Source organism: Plasmodium sp. gorilla clade G2 (genome assembly GCF_900097015.1).
Source record: "Plasmodium sp. gorilla clade G2 genome assembly, chromosome: 4".
NCBI lineage: Eukaryota > Apicomplexa > Aconoidasida > Haemosporida > Plasmodiidae > Plasmodium > Plasmodium adleri (nom. inval.).
The window spans coordinates 494,385-521,171 of NC_041696.1; the positions used below are offsets into that span (position 1 = coordinate 494,385).

Genomic DNA, 26,787 nt, shown 5'->3' on the forward strand with positions numbered 1-26,787 from the left:
TATTATATACGTAATTTTTTTTTTTTGTTTGTGTATTTTCTCTAATCATGTAATCTGATCAGATAAATATATACATATATATATATTTATATTTATATATATATTTTTTATTTATTTTATTATGAAAGAAGAATATTTTGCAGAGGATCCCAAGTTTTTCAATAAAAAATTAAGACCAAAAAATTTGGATGAAATTTTAAAATTTTTAAAAGAAAAGTTCATATTAAATGATGAAGATAAAATAGTATTGATTACATCAGGTGGTACTAAAGTACCACTAGAAAAAATCGAGATAAGAAATATTGATAATTTTTCTACTGGTAAAAGAGGAACATTAATATGTGAATATTTTTTGAAAATAAATAAGAAAGTAATATTTTTACATAGAAAAGGTTCATATATACCTTTTGAATATCATTTAAAAGATTTAGCAAAAATGGAAAATTTAAAAGTTGAAGAAAATAATATTAGATTTAATTTAAAAAAAGAAAATGAAACAAATATTTTAATAGATAATTTGCAAAATTATAAAATGTATTATAATAACCTTCTTCTAATTTCATATGATACTATATTTGAATATGGTTTTTATTTAATCGAAATTAGTAATTTATTAAATCAACATATGATAAACAAATATCAAAATACTTTTTTATTAAAAAATATATATCATAAATTAAAACAAGAACAAAATATAAATAATTTATTATTATATGAAATTTTTTATTCAACAAATAATATATTAAATGATATGCTATTATTTTTTTCGTCTATACAAAATAAGAAATGTTCTGAAATTATTACACATCAAAATCAATCTTACAAATTATATTATAAATTATTGTTATTCTTAAACTTGCGTTTTGATGTATATTCAAATAACCAATTTTTTATAAACTTACAACTATTTTTTAAATATATTTTTTCTTTATTAAGTAATATTATACAAATGAAAGAAAACTATAATATACAACAGGAGGATATACAAAATATAGTTTATTATATACAATTGCTTATAAAAAATTTTAACTCGGAAGTACTTCATGATAATATAAAAGAAGAAGAAATGGTACAAAATAATATGAACAGTAATAATATAAATGAACAAATGAACCAAAATAATATGAGCAGTAATAAAATAAATGAAGAAATGGTACAAAATAATATGAACAGTAATAATATAAATGAACAAATGAACCAAAATAATATGAGCAGTAATAAAATAAATGAAGAAATGGTACAAAATAATATGAACAGTAATAATATAAATGAACAAATGAACCAAAATAATATGAGCAGTAATAAAATAAATGAAGAAATGGTACAAAATAATATGAACAGTAATAATATAAATGGAGAAATGGTACAAAATAATATGAACAGTAATAAAATAAATGAACAAATGAACCAAAATAATATGAACAGTAATAAAATAAATGAAGAAATGGTACAAAATAATATAAAAAATATCCACAATATTAATCATTGTGATGATAATAAAATAAACAACGCAGATAATAATTTATCAAATACAGATACATATAAGTTACATAATAACAATCTTACACATAATGATTATCATTTAAATAATTTTTCATTTAATATAAATAAATATATTAATGAAGAAAAAGGGAAAAATAAAAAAACAAATCAACATATATCAGAACAATTTTTATTTCCTACACATTTGGTTATAATGTGTGCTGCAGCTAGCGATTTTTATATTCCATATGATGAAATGCATGAAAATAAAATTGATAGTAATTATTCACCTCTTTGTATTCAATTATGTTTAACTCCTAAATTTTATAAAATCATAAATTCACATTTTCCTCTTCTAAAATATTGTATATTCAAATTAGAAGATGAAGAAAAAATACTTATTGATAAATCAAATGAACGAATTAAATATACAGATTTATTAATAGCTAATTTATTAACACAAAGATATGATTATGTGTATATTTTTAAAAAGCAATTTGAATATATCCTTTTGAAAAAATCAAATACTGAACAAATCGAAAATGATATATGTTATGAGATATGTAAGCATTTTTCAATCTTATGAAATAAAATATAATATTTTTATGGTAATTAAAAGTTTATATATATATATATTTTTATAATATATTTTAATATTTTTATGTTATTAATTTTATATCTTTACATAATTTTCCTATAATATCCTAATTTTGTTTTTAATACATTTTTTTAACAACAGTCTGTTTTGTGAATATATATATTATATATTTATTTATTTATTTATTTTTTTAAATATCATAAAAACGAAAATAATTAAATCGTAATAGTAGTATTAATAACAAAAGTAATAACAATAATAAGAACAATAATACAAATAATAAAATATTATTTTATTTTATTTTATTATTTTAGTAGTTTATATGTTTAATATAAATAATATTAACTAATATAGTCATTATAATAAATATATTAATATATATATAACACTACATATATACATAAGATTGTATATAAGTCAACAACATTAAAAATGTAATATAACAAAATATATAATATAAATAAAAATATAACATATTATATAATTTAATATACAATATAATAATGTTATATATATAATAAAAATATAATATACACAAAAACAGACAAAAATGTAAAACAAAAACTACTATTACACCACAAATATCAATTTTCTGATATATTTCAAATGTTGGAGATAAAAAAATATATATATATATATATATGTTATAAACTATATTTTGTTATTCCTTTTAAAAAAAAATGGATGATATAACCACTTATATATATATATATATATATATATATATGTTATTCATTATGTTAATTGTTTTGGGACAAAATGGGGAACGAAATTTCCGGACGTCAATATGACGTCAGCAAAAATTACAATATTCCATTGCATGAATTACAAAAATGGTACCATGAGCACTACATCAATTTTTTGAAACAAGAAATTGCGGATAAAACGTGGAAAAATAAATACCAAAGTGCCATGATAGATGATAAAGGGAAACCCATAAGTGATCCAAGTAAAAAGTTTTGTAAATGGAAAGATATACAAAGAGAAATATTTGAAGCTACGTTAGATAATCATAGATTTTTATTATATACATGGGACGAACGAGCAAAAAAATTTATAGACCAAGCAGAAGTGGACAATAATTTTTTTGGTAAAAAGTGCGACAAAGATAATACACAATCGATTGATGATAGTAGTAGTTCTCCTGCAGGTACTAGTAGTACTAGTAAAACTATAAATTTGAAAGGATGTTTAACAAATAGAAGAAAAAATATAAACGATCGATTAAGGAATATTCAAAAACAAATAAAAGATATACAAAACATAGCACACGGAAATGAGGAAACAAAAGCTGAAATTGCTGCAACAACAGTTATTGGGAGTCTTTTCTTACACACACAAAATGAAATAGACAACTTAATGAAAGATAAACGAAGTAATACTGAAAATATATGTAAATTATACAGGAGAACGTTCGCTGATTATAAAGATATATCAAAAGGTAAAGATATCGTAAAATACGAATTATCAGAAGAGGTTCAAAAATTATTAAAGGGAATAAGTGAAAAAGTAGGAGAAACCAAAATGGACAATTTATGGAAAACATATTTTAAAGATAAAATAGAAAAGAAATTCAATGAATTAGAATCCTCTAAAAATGGTTCTAATATTCAAAAATCATGTACTTTAGACCATTCTGATGAAACAAAACCTCAATGTTTGAGATACATGGAAGAATATTTGGAAGAATTTTTGGAAGAAAAAAAACGGATTTTATGGCTTTTAGAAAATACTTGTAAAAGTAAACGAAATCTAAATAATGTTAATTGTAATGCTTATTGTAAGATATATAAACAATTTTTAAGTGGACGTAAAGGATGTTATGATAAATATAAAAACCAATGTGAAACAAATTTAAAAAGTGACAGTACATACGGTGATAAAGCGGTTTATGACCAAGATGTAAAAGAGATCGAAAAAAAAATTAAAGATAAAAGCGGATGTGGCGATACATGTGGAAATAATTTTGATGTCGATTTAAATCCATTATTTGATGGAAATGATCCTGTTACTAATAAATCATATTATTGCCATTGTGGAAATGGTAAAAATAAACCTCACGAGATTCCATGTAGTGACCGACAACCAAAATCCACTATGTCACTTGCAGGTAAATGGCAAGACGGTATATATAGAACACAAACTAAACCGGGTCAAGTTTGCGACTTACAATTTGGACATCATAATTCTACTGGAGTAGGCGAGAACCCATGTGGTGGTATACCAAGTGGAACATCGTGGAACTGTAACGAGACATTACATGAAGGTATATGTATTCCTCCGAGACGTCACGAAATATGTATATCGAATATCAGAAAATTGGGACCTACGGATGTATCGACGTTTAATAGCCATAAATTATTGCTGGAAATGATGTTGGCAGCAAAACAGCAAGCGTGGAGAATACGTAATCACAATCACGGCCGCAAACGTGGTATTCCGCATAATGTGTGCGATGCCATCAAGTTAAGCTTTTTAGATTTTGGAGATATAATTAAAGGAACAGATAAAGCGAAGGATGCATATTCGGTGACGACGGAGGATAATTTGAGACAACTATTTGAAAAAATAAGAGATGAGTGGAAAAACGGTAATGATGGTGACACAAAATATGATGACAACAGTGCCTATGGTGGTCTTAGCGAGTTACGTAAAGATTGGTGGGAAAAGAATAAAAACGATATATGGAAAGCATTCAATTGTGGCAACCCATGTGGTAGTATACCACAGGATAATCGTTCTCAGTTTCTGAGATGGATAGACGAATGGGCCAGAGAATTTTGTGCTGAACGTAGAAATAAGGAACAGGCAGTAAATGTGGCCTGTCAGCCGTGTGAAAATGACTGTGAATACACTTTTTCGTGGTCATCCATTTTATCGTGGTTTTCTCCACCAGGTAATATTTGTGACTGCAAAAATAAATGCAAAGAATACTCAGAATGGATCCATAAAAAGAAAAAAGAATTCGATACTCAAAAAAAATACTATGACGAAAAATTAACGTTAATGGATTTTGGGAACAATGATCGTGGTGGCATTCATACTAGTGGTAAATCGACTACTAGTAGTATTGTTCCAAACGTTGCAACATATTTGAAAGACAAAGTTAATAATTGTGGTAATGATGATTTCAACGACGTTACCAAAATGTTTTCTTCCTATCCTGACGATAAATCGTCACACTATAGACATAAATGTAGTAAATGTTATCCTCAACTTGAGGCGGACCTGGCAGATAAAGGTGGACCTAAAAAGCATGTGTGCGATGTCGATAAAATATTAACTAAAGAAAGTAGTAATATTACTCATGATTGCGGTATTAGTGGTAGTAGTCCTACAAAAAAAGGTGATGATACTGAATGGTCAACTAAAGATATATGTAATATAAATATTAGTAGTAATGGAGATAAGGTTGCTGTTCCACCTAGATATGACGATATATGTAAAAACGTCATTGATGATAGTTATAAAATACGATCTGATCACATGGGAAAACAAGAATATTATGATAATAATCGTATGCTGTTATCAGAAATTATTCTTCTGGCAAGAAGTGAAAGTAGAAGTTTGCGTAATCATTATGCTGGTCGTGGTGGTGGAACTTCCAGCGGACAAGACGATAAAAGTATTTTATGTACCGCTATGCGACGATCATTTGCCGATATTGCAGATATAGTTAGGGGGACAAATCTTGTGGACACAGATGATGGTAATGGTGTGGAACAACATTTGAGCCAAATGTTCAAAACACTCAGAGATGAATACAAAACACTAACATCCACGGATATATATGACGATGATGATAATGGACTGGTGAAATTTCGTAAGGATTGGTGGGAAACGAACCGTCACATGATATGGGAAGCAATGAAATGTGGTGACAAACACAAGTGTAATAACCATATGAATATGGATAAAGTCCCGCAACTGTTACGCTGGATAACTGAGTGGGCTGAACGTTTTTGTGTGGTGCAAAAGAAACAATTTGAAGAGTTGAAAAATGAGTGTGATGTGTGTAATAGTAAAGGTAAAAATGGTAAGTGTAAAAAAGATACAACAGAGTGCCAGACATGCAAAACACAGTGTGATAAATATAAAGCGTTCGTCGAAAAATGGAAGGAACAATGGAAAACATACGAAAAGATGTACAGTGAATTGTACACTAATTCCATGACTAAATCGGATGCTACAACTGATGATAATGCTTTATATGTGCGAAAACTTATACGTCAAAATAATTGGTTGTCACTCACAGCGGCAGCATATATACATAGTATGTATGGAAGTGGTGACGATGGTGGTAAGAGTAGTGGTAAAGATGTCAGGGCACAAAGTGGTAAAGGTAATGCTGGTTCTAGTGGAACCCTTGAGTGTTTGGAACAAAAAGAGTTTGGAAATATTAATGGTAGTAAATATGTTTTTAGTGAGGTACCAGAAGGGTTTGGTGCTGCATGTAAGTGTGAAAAAGAAGATAAATCACAAAGGGATGCTCCTGGTAGCGGTACTCCGGCTGTTGTGAAACCGAAAAAAACAGATATATGTGAATCTACACTGAATGGTATAAATTATGTGAAATGGGATTGCAATAAAACGGATAATGAAGGTTATAAAGTATGTATGAAAAAAACGAATAATGACATTAATGAAGAATTTTATGATTTATTTAATGAGTGGGTAGAATCTTTTTTGAAGGAAATTGATCAATTCAATACAAAAGTAAAAGTATGTACAGAAAATAAAAATAGCTCTTCAAATACGTGTCCTGATGATAAATGTAAAGACAAATGTTATTGTTATAACAAATGGATAAATAGAAGAAAAAGTGAATGGAAGAAACAACAAGAATATTATAAATTATTTAATAGTAGTAGTGGGCAATCTTCTGTTACTTTAGATATGTATATGAGTACAGCATTTGATGATGAACTTGAACTAAACGGAGAATCTTCTGGAGGTGAAGAAAAATTCAATGAAAAAATAAATGATGCCTTAAAAAAAGCCAATGACTGTGTAGAAAAATGTCCCAAGAAACTCGAGTGTCACGAAAAAGGGTTTGAAGAACAGTGGGAGTGCGAAAGAAACAACGGTAGTGGTAGTAGTGACAAAATATGTTTGAAAAAAGGAGACGAAGAGAAATACAAGGAAGAAAATATGAATAAAGTTAATGAAGTCAACAAATTTTATGATACGTTCAATTATTGGCTAGACGATATAGAACGCACAATTGATGAATATCTACAAATATTGGAACAGTCGTGCCATAGTGCAAATAAACAACCAACGGTAGGGAAACCACAAGGAACGGCGAGCACACAAAATACTAAAGAATGTATTTTGTGTAGTGAAGATTGCAAATGTTATGATGAGTGGAAAACAAAAATTAATGAACAGTGGAATAAACAAAAAGAATACTATGACATGTACCAAAATAAAGATGGTAGTGAAATGAAAGGTATTGATATTGATACATATTTGGAAGCCAAATGTGAACTTGACATGTCAAGCAATGGTAGTCGCAACAAAAAATATTGCCAGAAAAAAACAAGTGATAGCAGTAGTAGTGGAACTAACACTATATTTGATGATTTTTTAAAATCTATGAATGAAAAAAAAGAAAACGTTTGCCAAAAATGTAAAGATACAAAAGGAGAAGACGACAATAAGCCTCCAACAGACTGTGGACAAATTGAGAAAATTAATGATAATCATTGTAAAGAAAAAAAGTTTGACGAAAAGCAAAATGGCGGAGAATTAAAAACTAAATGGAAATGCGAAGAAACAATTAAAGGAGAAGAATTAAAAGATTATGTTTGTGTCCCTCCACGAGGACAAAAACTATGTATCGCAAACATGCACAGAAGTGGAATAATACAAGAGCCTTTGTCCACCAAAGAGGATTTATTAAAAAAATTAAAAGAGGCCATAAAAAAAGAAACCGAACGATTACACGAATACTACAAAGGCAAAAATACTTCTAATAGTGGAGAAATACCTCATGGATTTTGCGATGCCGTATATCGTAGTTTTAATGATTTTAAAAATCTTGTGACAGGAGAAATGTTATGGAAACCAACAAATATTAAAACGTTAGAAGAAAAAATTGGTCAAATAATTAAATCCAAAAATGGTGGTACAAGTGGTACTACTGCCACCACGGAGGAGCGAGAAAAATGGTGGAAAAGTCATGAAAATGAGTTTTGGAATGCTGTCAAATGTGGAATACAGGCGTCCAAACCAAACAGAAGTAGTGTTAATTTCATAGGTAATGAATGTCCCCGATTTATTCATGATGAGGACTACGACACGCAATTTTATTGGTGGTTCAGAGAATGGGGTGATGATTTTTGCTCCAAAAAAAAAAAATTAAAATCACAATTGGATAGTGCGTGTAAGGACGAAAGCAAACGTAAGTGTGATAGTAAAGGTCAAAATATAGCAGATGCAGATTGTAAAAATTCATGTGAAGATTATAAAAAATTAATTACAGACAATAGACAAGCGTGGAAGAAATTTTCGGAGAAATTTAATAAAGAGGAGGAAACAAAAGACGAAAAGAACAAAGCCTCGTATAACAATTCTTCGTTTTATTTATTATTCAATTGTGATGATTGTAATGGAACAAATTTTGGAAAAGTATTTAAAGATAGTAATAAATATGGTGATTACCAAACCACATGTACGTGCATATCATCAACGTCATCACAAAAATCGAGTGATGATATAAAACCATGTGATGATAATATTTCCACATCGAATTGTCGTACCAAAAATAAAAATAACAAATGGAATACTACATTCATCAAAAATCCTGATAAATATAAAGTGTATGCCCCTCCACGACGTCAAAAACTATGTTTAGGAAATTTATATGGATTAACAGGCGGAGAAAAAATTGAATATAAAAACAATTTAGAAAAAGAACTGTACGCCGCAGCAAAAATAGAAGCAACATTTTTGCGGGAACAACACAAAAATGATAGTACCACGGCATGTAATGCCATGAAACGCAGTTTTTATGATTTTGGAGATATAATTAAAGGCACAGATATGATGAAAGGACGATTTGGTGTCATGGTCGAAAAAGAATTGAACGAAATATTTGCAAATAGTGGTACTAGTACTAGTGGTGGTGGAGAATCACGCGAAGAATGGTGGGATAAACATAAAGATAAGGTATGGAAAGCAATGAATTGCGACAACACGTGTGGAAGCGGTACTTCCAGCCCTAGTGATGAGAAACCTCAATTTTTGAGATGGTTAGAAGAATGGGCAGAACAAATATGCACAGAAAGACAAAAACTATTGGAAAATCTTCAAAGAAAATGTAAAACAGAAAATGCTAAGAACAACGTCACCAAAGATACTAAATGCACAAATGCTACTCCTGAATGCAAAAAACAGTGTAAAGTATACAATGATTGGATAAATACTCATAGAAATGAATGGAAAGGACAAAAAACGAAATATGACGAAATATATATACATGTTGGTGATCATGATGAGGACGATATTGACGATGAATATAAAGATTATGTAAAACCTATGAATGGGAAAAAAACTGCTATGGAATACATAGAACCAAAATGTCAAGATAAAAACTTAGATGATGTGTTCAAAAAAATCGATCAAGAATATAAAGAATACGAACCTTTCTGCACAGAATGTCGAATAAAAGATATTGCGGACACGGTGAAAAACAAAAAAAATAGTGCTACCATTAATCCGTGTGGTGTTACCAAACCTGGTAGTAATGCTACGAAACCCATTACAAATGTGGTGGAAATTGCCAAACAAATGCAAGAGGATGCCAAGGGAAAAGTGGATGGTAGTTTGAAAGGCGATGCAGAGAAAGGAGAATACAGTAAAAAGGGTAAGGCAGATGAATTGAAGAACATATGTAGTATAAAGGAAAACCATTCCAATGATAGTCGTGGTAATGATTATAAAGGACCATGTACAGGAAAAGATGGCGCAGGTGAACGATTTAATATAGAAACCAAATGGGATGATGCAGGCCCAAGCGGAAAACCAAATGGCATTTTCTTGCCTCCACGACGTGAACATATATGTACATCGAATATAGAAAATTTGGACACAAGTAGTAGAGGACTTACAGGTAGTAATGTTAATGATTCTTTTTTAGGCGATGTATTGCTCGCTGCGAATAAAGAAGCAGAAAAAATAAAGGAAGTGTATGAAAAAAATAAGAACCCAGATATTAAAAATGACAATGAAGGTAAATGTCGTTCTATTAAATATAGTTTTGCCGATATAGGAGATATAGTTAGAGGAAAAGATTTGTGGAATCATACGGATCAGACAAAACTCCAAGGACATTTACAAAAAATATTTGCTAAAATTAAAGAACAAAATGGAGGTGACAACGGAAAATATGAAAAAGATGATAACAAACATACAACATTACGTAAAGATTGGTGGGAAGCGAACCGTGACGAGATTTGGAAAGCAATGAAATGTCCAAAAACCAGTGGTAATATCGAATGTGATGGCAATGGTAGTACCCCAGTGGAGGACCATATTCCGCAACGGTTGAGATGGATGACAGAATGGGCCGAGTGGTTCTGCAAAGCACAAAAAAAATATTATGACGATGTAGTACAGGCGTGTGGGAGCTGTAAGGATATAAATGCTGATGGAAAATGTATACAATGTATACAATGTAAAGCAGCTTGTGGTACATATAGGAAATTTATTAATGAATGGAGACCTCAATGGGAAACCCAATCAAATAAATACAAAGAATTATATGATAAGGCAAAACAAAATGTTAGTAGTACTAGTGGTACTACAGATGAGAAGGATGTAGTTGAATTCTTGAAACAATTACACGAAAAAAATAATGAAAATACCACGTATTCTACCGCTGCAGGATATGTGCATCAAGAACTTAAAAATATGGATTGTAATACACAAAAGGTTTTCTGTAATATCACTAATGGTGTTGAACATATTAGTGGTAGTAATGACGATTATGCATTTAGGGATCAACCACACGAATATGATACGGCATGTAATTGTAAGGAGGATCCACCGCCTCCACCACCATCACCTGCGCAACCATCCGATCCTGCGAAATCGAATCAAGATAGTAGTAATCAAAGTAATAGTAGTCCAAGTGGGGGTGGTCAACCTGGATCCCCACCTAGTAACCCTGATAGTAGTAGTAGTGGTGGTGGAGCTGGAAGCCCAACTAGTCCCTCTGCTCCTTCCCCTGCTAGTGGCAAAGATGGGAATCAACCTGGTGGTGGTAGTGCACCTGTAGGTCCACCTAGTCCTCCTGATCCTGGCGGAGGTGGTAACCAAAATCCTGGTAGAAGTGATCCTAACCAGGATCCACAATCAAGTGGAGGTGGTAATTCTAATTCCGGTAGTACTGATCCTTCCAATCAGAATGGTAGTAGTAGTAGTTCGCCCAGTAGCTCGAGTAGTTCAAGTAGTTCGAGTTCGTCTAGTAGCAGTAATAGTAATAGTGGTGGAGGTGGAAGTGGTAGAGGTGCAGGTAGTTGGTATGTTTACAAGAATCTACATAAATCGCCGTTTAAACGTCCAGAACCACCAAAAATTGATGATAATTATTTGCAAAATTGTCCACTAAATGAAAACGTTTGCTCCAAAATTGACAGTAATAGTTGCCATAAAACCAAAGAACAATATGGTCTAGATAAATGGGGAACGTTTGAGTTGAAAGATCCTAAAGGACAAAATGATGGTGTAATAATTCCTCCAAGGAGAAGAAATATATGTTTCCAAAGTATTATGGTATCTGGCGGACGTCATATAAGAACAACCGGTGCTTTTAAAACCGCAGTATTAAAATCTGCGGCGAGTGAAGCGAAATATTTGAGTGATTTCTATAAAAAAGAAAATAAAAACGACAAGGAACGTGACATGTTACTCGATGCTATGAAATACAGTTTTGCAGATATAGGCAATATTATAAAAGGTGATGATATGGTAGATGATATGCGTTCAAAAAATGTGACGGATATTTTTAAAAGGATACAAGAAAATGAAAATAAAAAAAATGGAAGTCAGGGTAATAAGGGCACTTCAGATGTGATAAAGAAACGTCAAGAATGGTGGGAAAATAATAAACAACATGTATGGAATGTTATGATGTGTCACTATTATGAAAATGGAACAACAAACAATACTTGTCCAGAGCATGGACAAATTGATGAAATTCCACAGTTTTTACGCTGGTTAACTGAATGGGCACAACAATTTTGCATAGAAAAAGTAAATGAAGCAAAAAACGTGGTTGTCCAAAATAAATGTTTAGTAAAAATTAATGGTGCAGAATCAATTGAAAAGATTTCAGATCCATATTGCAGACACGAATTAGGTAAATATAGAAATTGGTATGCAAAAAGAAAAGTTCAGTGGGATGGATTAAAGAAAAAATATGAGGAACATATTCAAAGTGCTGGCTCTACTTCGTCTGGAACAAAACTAAATGAACAAAATGCTAATGAATATGTAAAAAAACAATGTAAAGAATGCGATTGCGAAATTAATGTTTTGGATAAAATATTTGAAGACAAAGTGAACGATAACGAAAACAAATTTGTGAACCAAATAATTGATAGGGCCAAAACCGATGCTACTGATCCAATCAAAACAATTGACCCTTTTTCGCCTATTACAAATTTAGTTGAAAATATAAAAACACTCGCACCAGTTGTTCTGAACAAAGTAATTCCAAATCCAACAACATCTGCACAACTATTTGAAAATGTAGTAAACACTACTTTTACAGTAGCAGCGAAAACTAAAGAAATTGTAGAAAAAATGCAACAAAAAATTCAAGAACAAAAGGAAAAAAATATACCACCACCACCCACACCTGTACCCCCTCCACCATCTGCACCTATACCACCTAGTACACCCACGACTTCCTCTCCAGAAATTATAGTCGGTCCAGTCGTAGGTGCAGTGGCGGCAACGATACTTGGAATATTGCTATACAAGGTAATAATATTTGTGTGGATATATATATATATATATATATATGTGTTTAATATGTATGTATTTATATTCATGTAGAGAAAGAGAAAGAAAAAAAAAATTAAAATAAATAAAGAATAAAAAAAGAAGAAAGTTTTCAGAAATTTCAAAAGAAAGAATCAATATATACATATATATAATTATACACATATTTTATTTATACATATATATTTATATTCATATTATATAAAAATTGTATAAGGATAAATAAAGATAAATATATATATACATATACATAAATATACATATAAAGTGAAATATATATATATATATATATATATATTTTTTTTTTTTTGTAGTGGAAAAAACCCTTCCATGTTGCAAGATATAAACGCGATATCGATATGTTCCGAGTATTAGAAATGCCGCAAAACGAATATGATATACCTACAAATAAGTCCTCAAATAGGTATGTCCCATATGGTCGATATAAAGGCAAAACATATATTTACGTGGAAGGAGAAGAATCGAACGATTATATTCGTGATATATCTTCCTCGGATATCACTTCTTCGTCCGAAAGTGAGGTTGAAGAAGTAGATATAAATGATATATATGGGTACAAATCTCCAAAATACAAAACTTTGATAGAAGTTGTTTTGAAACCAAGTAACAAAACACATGATGCACAAAATACACATATAGATAATATAGTGGACACTACCTATATACCTAGTGGTATATATAGTGACAAACCTAGTGATATACCCACTAATACACCTATTAGTGATGAAGAATGGAATCAACTAAAACAGGATTTTATTTCCCAATATTTAGAAAATATACCAAAGGTTTTACCTAATGAAAATCTAAGTGGAATTCCTACTACAGATACACAACCTAATATTGTGGATAATAGGTTTGAAGAAAAACCTTTTATTACATCTATTCAAGATAGATATTTACATGGTGATAGCGATGTTTTTAGTTATAATATTAATTGGAATATTCCAAAAAATACACAGATATATACTACGGATCATCCAAAATATGTTTCAAGTAATTTATATACTGGAATTGATTTAATCAACGATTCGTTAAACAGTGATCAACATATTGATATATATGATGAGTTACTCAAAAGAAAAGAAAATGAATTATTTGGGACTAAACATCCAAAAACTACGACTTTTAATCGTGTTGCTACACAAATATATGGCAATCCTATAATGAACCAACTAAATTTGTTCCATAAATGGTTAGATAGACATAGAGATATGTGCAACAAATGGAAAAATAAAGAGGAAATGTTAAGTAAATTGAATGATGAGTGGAATAAGGAAAATAACGAATATGTATTAGATACATCAACTCATGATGACATTAATAAAATTAATGATGATAACCATAATATTAGTAGTACAAACAATATATATTATCATTCAAATATAACATCTCTTGAAGATCTTGGATCAACAAATATCCCATATAGTGATATTACAACGCAAAATAATGGTTCTCAAACAAAGAATTTACGCACAAATGTGTCTATGGATATCCATATGGACGAAAATAATGTTTTAAACACTAATGTAACAAGTAACGAAAATCATTTGGAAAATTTGTACAATTTTTAGTATATTGAAAATAATTTTCATGAAAAATATGAAATAAAATAATAATTCTTTAGGTGACGATTTTTATATTAATTCAAAAAGGGACATGTCTATGGAATCTATTAATAATAAATTAAAAGGAGTAACATATACTTATATTGAATATAAAAATATATAAAATATAACAAATTTTTTATTTATTTATTTATTTTTTTTTTTTAATTTCTTTCTTTAATAGAAATGTTATTTTTATTTTATTATTATTTTTTTTCAATCAGTCACTTTTATATATATAATGTTAATATAATACTTACATTATATATAAAAACCAAATGTTTTAAATATTTCTTAATTATTTCATATTATGAAATATTACATAATGTAATATATATATCAGAAAACTTATATTATATTTAAAAAATATTCATAATAACATTAATAATATAAATAAAATATCCTAATGTTTTTGTTTTATTATTTTTATTCTTAATATTAATTTTTACTATTATAAGTATATTATATTTATTTATCAAATATTTATATATAATATTATATTATAATAGACTTTAATAACGAAGTATTAATTATACAAAATTACTCATATATATATATATATTATTATGTATATATATATGTATGTTTTCATAATGGAATATTCCAAATGAATTTTTCAGTTTTAGGATCATATCCTTATGTTTTATATATTACATGAAATTATTTATATATATATACATATATATATAAGTATTGGTAAGATTTATAATGTGTACTATAATGTAAGAATTTTTATGTGTATTCATATAAAAGGGCATAAAGAAAAATTCGATATATATTTTTTAAGGGATAGAGTTCAACGATATTTCTATGTACATTATTTTGAAAATATAAACATGTGGTTATACTTGAATATTTTATTTTAATATATTAATATAGAATTATATATATATAATATATGTATTGTAGTTGTTTATCTTTATATTAATATATAATTTATATATATATGAAAATATATGTTATATATGTAGTTGATTTTTTTTTTTTTTTTTTTTTTTTTTTGTAAATATGTAGAAATATTTTGGTTTGTATAAAAGAATTTTAAAAATTAAATAAGAAATTTATATTTATATTTATATAAATAACAAAAATAGTATTGTATGTTCATATATTTTAATATTGAACTATATAATATAGTATTAGGAATATTATTTATATGGTAATATATATATATATATATTTTTTCTTCATTTAATTAAGGAAATTAATAACAAAATAAAACACATATATATAAACACATATTTATATATTAATTTATAACATATCATAAAAAAAATAAATACATACTCCCACAAAAAAAAAAAAAATATATACACATATTATGTACAAATATATACAGAAAAAGAAACAAATTAAAAATAATACTACAAAATATGAATCAAATATAATAACGAATAGTATAACTAAAAAAAATATTTTTTACAAATGTACACACACAAAAAAAAAATAAAAATAATATCCAACATTGTTAAACATATATAATAACAAATATGATTATGAACATATCCATGTTTTTTACAAACTTACCAAAGAAACAAATACAAATGTACACAAATTCTAAAAAAATATATATCCAAATAATACAAATATATAGACAAATTCTAAAAATATATATACAAATTATACATGTATACAAATTATTCAAATATATACCCAAATAATACCACAAAAAAAAAATATATATATATATATATATAATAGAAATCCATTTATATTTGTATTAGATATTCCATATATCGGATATAGGATATTGTTTTTCGAACGATCCATTGGTTTTATTATTTACATTCACTTCAATGTGTATTTTATTATGATCCACAGATTTATCATCCAAGATAGTATCCATATGTATAAATTGGTTTTTAGTTTTAGGATCCATATCTGTTTGAAGAGAAATATTGGAATTGAACATATTGTTTTGACTAATGTCTGTAATACCACTATTTTTATTTTTATTATCCCACAATTCTTTCAATTTATCTAACAATTCCTCCTTATTACTGAATGTTTCACATATATAACGATTTTTATCTAACCATTGATCAACTAAATCTAGTTGGTTGAGTATGGGATCACTATTTGTTGTGTTGTGTTTTGGATGTTTTGTTCCAAACAGTTTATTTTCTTTCCGTTTCAATACTTCATCATAAATATTATTACCACTTAACGAATCGTTGATTAAATCTATATCACTATATATATATTGTGACACATACGTAGGATATGGTTGTGTATTTGTAGGAGGAGTTCCACTTATATTAGATCTAGATATATCCATTTGATCATTTTGATTTATATTAGATATAAATTCCTGTTTTAGTTGGTTCCATTTTTCCTCAGTAAATTTATTCGTAGATATATCATCTTTTGGTGTATTAATACTATTTGTTGTATCACCACTGTTTCTGTTGGTTGGTTCCAATACTACTTGGATCAAGGTTTTATGTTTTGGCGTGCGTGGTACAAATATATCGTTTATATCCTGTTCTTCCACCTCACTTTCTGAGGAAGTCACATCGGTGGTATCTTCGCGGTAGTTACCACTATCGCTATCACTATCCCCTTCGACATATATATAAGTTTTTCCTTTATATTGACTACTATACGGAACGTATCGGTTGGACGATTTCATATCAGGTATACCATATTGATCTTTAGGTATATTCAGGACACGGACTAAATCCACAGGTAGAGTTTTGGTTTTACGCTATAAAAAAAAAAAAATGAAGATATAGGTATATATGTATTAGTGTGTGTATGTTTGGCTATATATAGGTGTATTATATATATCTATATGTAATTTTATTTTTAATTTTTATTTTTTAATTTTTTTTCTTGATAAAATTATATATATATTTTTTTTTTAATTTTTTTTTTTTTTAATAAAATTTTATATATATTTTTATTTTAACAAATTATTAATTATTTATTATTATTATTATTTTTTTTTTTTTTTAATAAATTTTTTTTTTATATTTTTTTTTGATAAAATTTCTCATTTTTTTTTTCTCTCTTTTTTTTATTTTTTTTCTATTTTAACAAATTTGTTCCTATATTTTTTTTTTTTTTTTTTCTTTTTCAATATGATTACATATATTATATATATATATATATATATCATATCGACATATATATAAAAAGCACCCACAAAACACACACATATAAACCACGTATGTTACCTTCAGGAACAGGAATACCAGGGACGTCAACGCGACGGCCACGCTAAGAGGGACAGTCGATGTCCAAATGTTAGTATTTGTTTGTTCGTCACTTTGGGGGAGTGATAGTTGAGCTGGTTTGTTTTCCAGTAGTATCGTTATGTTGGCTTTTACATTTACCAATTTCTTTTTTAAGACGAGAAAGCAAGCATTCTACCATATCCTTCTTTTTACGTTCTTTCTTTGGTGAGGAATCAGGATAAGTACATTCACTTGACTGTACTAAATCACCTAAATTTCCAAACCCTTTTATTGCTTTGTCAAAATCACTCTTAAACTGCTTTTGTTCCAAAAAATTCTTTAAATAAGAAAAGTCAGTTTTATCCTTTATTTCATGTTTTGAATAACGTTTTTTTATTGTCTGCCATTCTTCCTCTTTTTTTATTATCCATTGTTCTACGCAGTCACATTTATTTTTACAACCTTTTATGCATATGGATCCTGCAGCATTATTCATACATGCACTTACGTTTTCTTTAATTTCATTATAATCTTTTAAAAAATATCCTAACCATCGTTTAAAAAATATTGTGATTGAAATGCGTTTATCAATATGTATATCTTTATTATCACTACTCAGATCACATATATCTAAATCACATAAATAACCACGTGACCATTTGTCTTTTCTAATACCTTCAAAGATACTTGAATTGTCACAAAAATTCTTTAAATCATATGGAATTCCATTTTCACTGTCATCACTGACAAGAATATGTACTTTACCAGGATCTTTCTTATTTTCAAAATTTTGTGAACCAATATCCTTTATATCATTGCAATCCTTTACAGTAACCTTATTGCAGTCACTATATTTGCAATTAACGCCAAATACAGGACATGAAACACAATACCTTGAACGAGAAAATGTATCATCTGGTTTATTAAAATCTATTTTTCCTTCTTGAGTAGTATTACTACAATAAGCACCTTCATTTAATGTTTCTATAAAATCTTTAACAGAAGGGTACATTTTTTTAATATTTTTATAAAAATCATTCTCATATTTATCCTCATTATTACTTTCTGTATTCTTAATTTCCATTTCGTATTTTTCTTTCTGCTTATTAAATTCGTATTGTAGTTTTTCTATCCATTCTTTATATTTACTACATTCTAACTCACAACTTGGACAACTGAAATCCTTAAAGAGAATGTTACGTCATAGATCTGTTTGAGTACAATAGAAACCATCGACGCTACAATATTTGTCAGCGTTTTTCCCACGACAAGCTACCTTAACGTTTCCTAATTTACGTTTCCTTACTCGACAAAAATCTTCACTCCATTCATCAAACCATCTTAAAAATTGGGGAACATAATCAAGATTTGTAGGAACAGATCCACGAACACCTCTACATTGACCATTCGAAACAGTCGTTGTACCATTTCCAAGATTTTTAGAATATAAGTCATTCACTCTTGCAGAACATGTAATAGCTTTTCATACTTGATCTCTATTCGCAGACCACCAATCTTCTCTTAATTTATAATGATTTCCATCTTTATCTTCTTTGTAGTGAAATTCGGCCTCTTTATTATTCTTTTTCAATTCTTCATATATTTTCTTGAAAATTACTCTTAGACGGTTTTCTATTTTGTCATCTTTATTTGGTATGAACATATTCCTTCCTCTTACAATATCACCTATATCAGCAAATATTCTTGCTAAAACGGTACATATTCCAGAATTATATATATCCTGAAAATGATTTTTCATATAATTTGATAATGATTCTCCTGCGTATTTAGCTGTAACCAAAATATTTCCCAATAAATCATGAGAATTTCTTGTATTTCCTTCATTTATATGTTCCAAATTGTAATCACACATATGTTGTCTTCTATATGGAGCACAGGATCCAAGCCCAGATTTATTGCCCCTTATTCTATCATTACCACATTCTGCTTTAACTTCATATGAAAAACGTTGTGGTTGTCTTCCAAAACAAGGATGTCTCTCCACATTATATTGTCCAGGTGTATTGGAATGGAAGGAAAAATTAAGATCACACGGATCACTAGGAGTTTTCCTAGAATTTCCCGTTTGAATTATTAAGGGAGCACGAAATTGTGCTGAACTCAAATTTCCTTTCAAAGGACTTCGATATTTTTGTGCATCCTTTTCTGCCTGTTTCTTTATAGTTTCGGCAAATTGTTCCAAAACATTTCTGGCACTTTTTTCACTTTCATTTTTACTATTACGACCTTGCGCCATTTTTATAACTATAATATATATATATTTTGTAATACAAATTTCTACATACGGTTACATTGTAGAAATAAAACACATAATAATAAATATTACTGACCACCATAAAAAACGACCACAAATATTTTTATCTACAACAAATGTAATAAATGGAATATTTTTTTCTATACCAAAAATTTGCCATTTTAAATAATTTTGTTTTATACAATATTTTTAATGATTGTAATAACTATATGTATAATTTGATGATTAATTAATATTATATTTATTAATGAAGCATACAATATTCATATACAAAGTTTTAATACAATTATGAAATTTGTTCTATTATGGTACCTATTTGTTATATTTTTGTAAAATTTCTATTTGTTAAAGAACGTAAAGATATATATATATATTTTGGGTTAAAAAATATATTGTATCATTTAATAATAAAACAAAATATATGATCTATAATGTATAAAACGACGTTGGATATTTTAACAACAAATAATTATTTGATGTTAAAATTAAACCACAAGAAATGTATAGCATCATTTATCATGAGAATAATATAAAATTTTTAGGTATTTATCTATATTTTATTGCCATTATTAGAAATATATGAAATAAAGAAAATAATAGAATTTATTTATATGAAAAAATCATACTTAGATATATAATTGAAGTATTTAATAGAAATTAAAAATTTCTTTAAATATTAAAGAACAAATAATGTTAAAAATAAATAAATAAAATAATAAATAACTAACACTATAAAAATTTAATTAATTGGGATCGTTTCAAGTTAATATATATATGTATAACTTAATACATGTAAAAATATAAATATTAATAGTAATATAAATCATGGTATAATGAAATAAAAAAAATGAATATAATAATGAGATTATTATGAGTATGAAAGACCCTATATTTATTCTTTTAATAATTTTATATATTGTAGTTTTTTCTTCATTTTTTTTTTTCGCCTATAACGTAAAATCATATAAATAATTACCATAACCAAAATGATAATAACTATCGCAACAGCAGAAGCAATAATAGCAGTGGTTAATGTAGCAGTTGTGGGTGCCAAATTAGCGGACTCAGTAGCTTTACCTTGAGCAAAGGCATTTGTAACTGCTTCTACTTCCATTTTATAGGAATTAAGAAGCCTAGGTCTATTGGCAATATTTAGTACATGCGCGGAAACGGAAGAATACTGATTCATATCTTATGTTCCTGCAATAGCAGTATCAAAAGCTTTAAATACACTAGGAAGTGTTACTCCATCAGAAAAGTTTCCTGCAACCATCAAATCGGGCACCACAATTGGAGGTATCTTATATGGCAAACTTTTCATTATTTGTTTTATTATTTCTGCAACTTGGAGCAAACCCACTTCTAACCCCTTTTTAATACCAGCTTCAAGTAGCTGTGCTTCCACATAAATTGTCCACGCATTATAACCTACACCACATACTAGACCCCAACAGGGGGCAATGGATACCATATTTTTACTGCAATTGAGACAAAATTTCTCTGTTTTGTCCGCTACCGATTTCTCGCACACGCACGTCGGGATAGCGTCACTATCTACATCTGTTTCCAACATAGTGAATTTTTCCTTTAATTTTTTTTCGATTTTATCTTTTAATATTATGTTTTGTATTTCTTTATTGCACTGTTCTTTACATTCTTTACGTTTTTCTTGCATTCTTTCATTATATTCTTTGAATCGCTCAGAGGTCTGACGTTGGAAATCTTCTTTCAATTTTTGCATTTCTGGGTCATTATCATATATTGACGTATATATCTCGCACTCACACAAAATTCTATGTGGTTTTGTTGTAATGTTATGGTTTCATTGTTTATTTATCTATAAAGAATATATTATATTTATAATGTATAATATATATATATATATATATTATTATTTAATTGTATATATTTGGAAATATTACTAATATATTTAATATAATGGGAAATAATAACACATTAATGTAATAGGTATTCATTTTTGTTTTTATTTAAAAATATATTTTATTAGTGAAATTAACATGAATTAATTTTTTTATAAATATTAATATTATTTATTGTATTTTTTTGTTTACAAAATATATGTTTAATAGAAATGTTATTATATTTTTTATGATGTAATGTAGTTGTGTTTTAATTATATATATATATATATATATATATATATATAACTTTATTTGAACCATGATTACATTTTTTTTAGAAGAAAAAAAAAAAAAGATTTAAATTAAAATGAAAAATAAAAAATAATATAATATAATATAATATAACATTTTATATTTTTTATACTTTTTTTAATTTACAATATTTATTTTTATATATTTTGACAAACATTAAAATACAAAAAGAATTTTTTTTTTATTGGAAAAATATAAAAATGTGTAGAATCATCGTTTTTTTTTTAAATATGCTAACTATACTACTTAGAAGAATTCCTATGACATATATATATAATACATATGTTAGCACATATATTTATATAATTGTAAGCAAATAAAAAATAACAAGAAATGTTGTAAGTCATACTATGTTATATTAAACATAAAAACAATTGTATATACAAATTTATTAAAAAATATATTTTATTAATTTAATAATTTTTATTTTTGTTCTAAATGTTATTCTATGTTGTATGTCTCTCTCTATTGTATCTATGTTGTTACTAAGATAAATAATAATTTTACATTTAAAAAAGTTTTGAGACTATTTTAAAAAAATGAATTCTTTCTATTAAATAATTATATTATATAATGATGAGAGTATTAATATTAATATTAATCTTTATAAATAAATAAATAATGAACTCGTTGATATAATTAAATGCTACGTAGTATATTATTGTGTAAATATGAAAGTTGTACAAATATATTATATCCCTAATTTAGATATTATAAAATATTGTTTATATATTTTATATTTATAATTAAAGTAGTAGATAATATATTTTAAAATTTATGATAAGTTAATTTTATATTTATACGTTGTAAATATATATATATTCCTTTTTTAATTATTACATTATATTAATTATTATTATGTATACTGAAAAAATAATAGGACATTATATATATAATAATATGTACAACAGATAATATATTTTTATGCTATATATAATTAGTAATTATACAGGAAAAAATTGATAATATTTATTAAATTTTTTTTTTGTATATGAAATAATTATAACTATGAGTTAAAAAAAAAAAACAAGAACAAAAATGAGAAACATAGAAAAATGCTATTATAATAGGAGAAATCATATTTTATAAAATAATTGTATTACATTAGAAAGGTCTTTTTGGTAACATTATGTTAAATGAATAGTTCATTATTATATTTTATAAATTAATAAGTACACTTATATAAGGAATTTTGAATTTTGAATTAGTTCATGAATAATGTCAAATAATTATATATATATATATATATATTAAGATATATATATCTTTATTATTTTGAATTTCCCAAAGGATTCATATAATTATCGATTCCTAAATATATATATTATGATTTTCGTCCTAATGAATATTTAATAAGGGGAATATCAATTTTAGAATAAGGAATAAAATACATATAAAAAGGAAAAAATAAATAATATCAAAGATGACTGTGGTCAATTGAAGTTGTATTTACTTGTCTTAATTTATATTTTATAAATAAACATATATTTTGATTTATATTTCATTATATTATTAACAATAAAATATATTTATTTTCTTAGATATTCCATTATATAATAGTTCATATGAATCATATTATAAATATATAAATATATATATATATATATATATATATATATATGTGAACAAGTTATATTTATATAAGTTTTGTATTTAAAATTAAATATGTATGGTATTTTTTTAAAAATAACAGAAAAATTAAAAAACATAAATAATTAAATTATCTTATAAGATTAAAATAGCATAAAAAATATGAAATATAAAAATCTAATGTTTTAACTAAAAACCAATAATTATAGAATCCTTGTATATGAAATAAAACAATTCACAATACACTAAAATACTCTTCATGTCACAATACATCGTATCTATCATTTTAATAATTTTATGTATTGTAATTTTTTCTTCATTTTTTTTTTTTCTACGATAACGTAATATCAAATAAATAATTACCATAACCAAAACTATAACTATAATTGCAACAATGGATGCTATTATGGCAGTATTGTATGTAGTACTAAAATCAGTTATCTCAGCAGTCTTTTCGTTTGTTAGTGCTGTAGTTATTCTGGCAGTTTCACTAGCAGTAGTGGTTTCAACAGTTTTGTTAGCTTTTCCGACAAGCAATTTTGCAGTGTTTTCTATAACTGTAGTATAGTTCTCTTTTGGTATAATGCAAAAAGCACCACTTGGATCAGCTTGTGACATGCACAATTTTTGATATTCAAACTTAAACGATGTAGCCAACAAGTTATAATTAGTATATGTTGTTTTTGTAACAAGGTCTTCCAACGCCTTATCAACTAAATAGTTCATTTGCCACATATTTTTTAATTCTGCAACAAGATCAGCAACACCTGCCTCAATACCTGCAGCTTTACCAGCAGAAGCTAAAGCACCAGGTTTCCAAGCATTTATAGCATATAAGGCAGTTGCACCTATCAAACCTAATTCAGGGGCCACACCCCCTCCCAATATTCCTCCACATCTCAAACATGTTTTCTCCACTTTATCTGCAACTGATTTTTCACGAACACATGTAGGTATATCCTCAGTAGTTATATTTGTGTTCAACGCACTCAATTTTTCTGTTAATTCTTTTTCTATTTTATCTTTCAATATTATGTTTTGTATATCTTTATCGCATTGTTCTTTACATTTTTGTCTTCTTTTGATCATACTTTGATCGTATTCATGAAATCTTTGTGATGTTTGTCTATCGAAGTTTTCCATCAATGTTTTCATTTCCGGGTCATTATCATAAATTGACGTATATACATCATATTCGCATAATAGTTGTGATATAGTTGTTTTTTTGGTGGTTTTTGTATGAGTATTAGGGTAGTGGTTTTTTAACCTTTTTTCCTAAAAAGAAAAAGGATGAAAGTACAATATATATGTATTTTCATAAATGTTTATATGGATATTATAATTAAAAGATATATACATATATATATATGTGAATAATAATTATTTTATTTTATTTTTTTACATACACTTGAATATAATAATAATAATAATATTTTTAAAACTATCGAAAAGAACAAAATCTTAAAATTATAGAACTTCATTTTTATGGATATCATTATAATGGTTTATAATTAAAAATATAATAACCAATATATTTACATTTATAACGTTTATTTTATAATTTTTATATAAAAATTAATCTAAATTGTTACTCTATTATTCTCATAAAATGCATTTATCCTTCCTTTATACAAACATGATTGTTTATTAGAATCACATTTCTCTTCTTTTTATAACTCAAAAAACAAATAATAAAATAAATTAAAATAAAAAAAAATTAAAAAATTATGTAGTAAATTAAAATATTTTATATTTTTAATTTTTTAATGAAATTTAATTTTATATTATAACATAAATTCAAATAAAATTTTATTTCTTCACCTATTAATATAATAATATAGTACTAAACAACATATTTTTTACTATAAACAACACAAGAATGTGTAGAACAATAGTTGTTCAAGCTTCTTATAACATACATATTACAACACATTACATCGTAAATTTATAATACATATATACTAACATATATTCTCGTAACAGTGGAATTATAAAACAATTAACAAGAAAACATATACATCAAAATATGTAATATCAAACACAAAAACAAATAATATAAGTTTTTTAATAAAAATGTATATTTTTTATTAATTTAATTTTTTTTTTTTTTTGTCATTTCTAATGTTTATTCTTTTTTATAAGTTCCTCTCTAATGTATCTATTATAATATATAATTGAATTAATAATATATATATTTCTTTTTAGTTATTTTCAAAATTAATAGCACCAAATATAATATTATATTATGAAGAACAAATAAAAAAAAATTAAATAAAATTATATAGATAAAAACAAGAAAACTAGGTTTTTATTTTTTCATAAAATTTAGTAAAACCTATTAAAAAAGAAATATTATATTATAATAAATTAGTTTAATTTATAGTATTTCATATAAATTCTAATTTATATAAATATGATATATTATATATATATATATTTATTTAATATGTTAATATTCAATTTTTTGAACAATATATATCTAGAAACTTAATATTATATTTATTAAATATCATTTAATTTATATACATAACCTTAATAATAGATTTATTAAATTTTAATTAATAAAATATCTATAATTTTAACAATATATTTATTATATATAATATCATATTATTTACTAAGAAAAAATATATATTATCTTTTTTATACAAACAAAGAATAATATAGTATAATATATAAAATAATTCTATAGTTCATAAGGTAACATTGCATAATATATATATAATGGAAATATTCCTAATTTTAATTACAATTTGTAATATACCAGAAAATATAACACACATACACATATAAATATATATCTTGTTATTCTTTGTTCGTTATTTAAATAATAATATCATGTGGATATGTC

General features: G+C 26.3%; 3 protein-coding genes and 2 pseudogenes across 3 annotated transcripts, besides 2 other annotated features; 2 read left to right on the forward strand and 3 right to left on the reverse strand.

The window, feature by feature from the left end:
* Positions 1-121: 121 nt before the first annotated feature.
* Positions 122-2,068, forward strand: PADL01_0411800 (phosphopantothenoylcysteine synthetase, putative; the record flags this gene model as incomplete). Its single annotated transcript, XM_028685237.1, has 1 exon — positions 122-2,068. The coding sequence occupies one exon, from the start codon at positions 122-124 to the stop codon at positions 2,066-2,068; it is 1,947 nt and encodes a 648-aa protein (XP_028536755.1).
* A 771-nt stretch (positions 2,069-2,839) lies between these two features.
* PADL01_0411900 (erythrocyte membrane protein 1, PfEMP1, putative) lies at positions 2,840-14,685 on the forward strand (the record flags this gene model as incomplete). Its single annotated transcript, XM_028685238.1, has 2 exons — positions 2,840-13,072; positions 13,408-14,685. The coding sequence occupies 2 exons, from the start codon at positions 2,840-2,842 to the stop codon at positions 14,683-14,685; spliced, it is 11,511 nt and encodes a 3,836-aa protein (XP_028536756.1).
* A 1,753-nt stretch (positions 14,686-16,438) lies between these two features.
* PADL01_0412000 lies at positions 16,439-20,154 on the reverse strand (annotated as a pseudogene).
* Positions 16,439-20,154: a sequence feature (erythrocyte membrane protein 1, PfEMP1).
* A 910-nt stretch (positions 20,155-21,064) lies between these two features.
* Positions 21,065-22,148, reverse strand: PADL01_0412100 (annotated as a pseudogene).
* Positions 21,065-22,148: a sequence feature (rifin).
* Positions 22,149-24,125: 1,977 nt separating this feature from the next.
* Positions 24,126-25,432, reverse strand: PADL01_0412200 (rifin PIR protein, putative; the record flags this gene model as incomplete). Its single annotated transcript, XM_028685239.1, has 2 exons — positions 24,126-25,211; positions 25,343-25,432. 2 exons carry the CDS (start codon positions 25,430-25,432, stop codon positions 24,126-24,128), a joined length of 1,176 nt encoding a protein of 391 aa, XP_028536757.1.
* Positions 25,433-26,787: the final 1,355 nt, after the last annotated feature.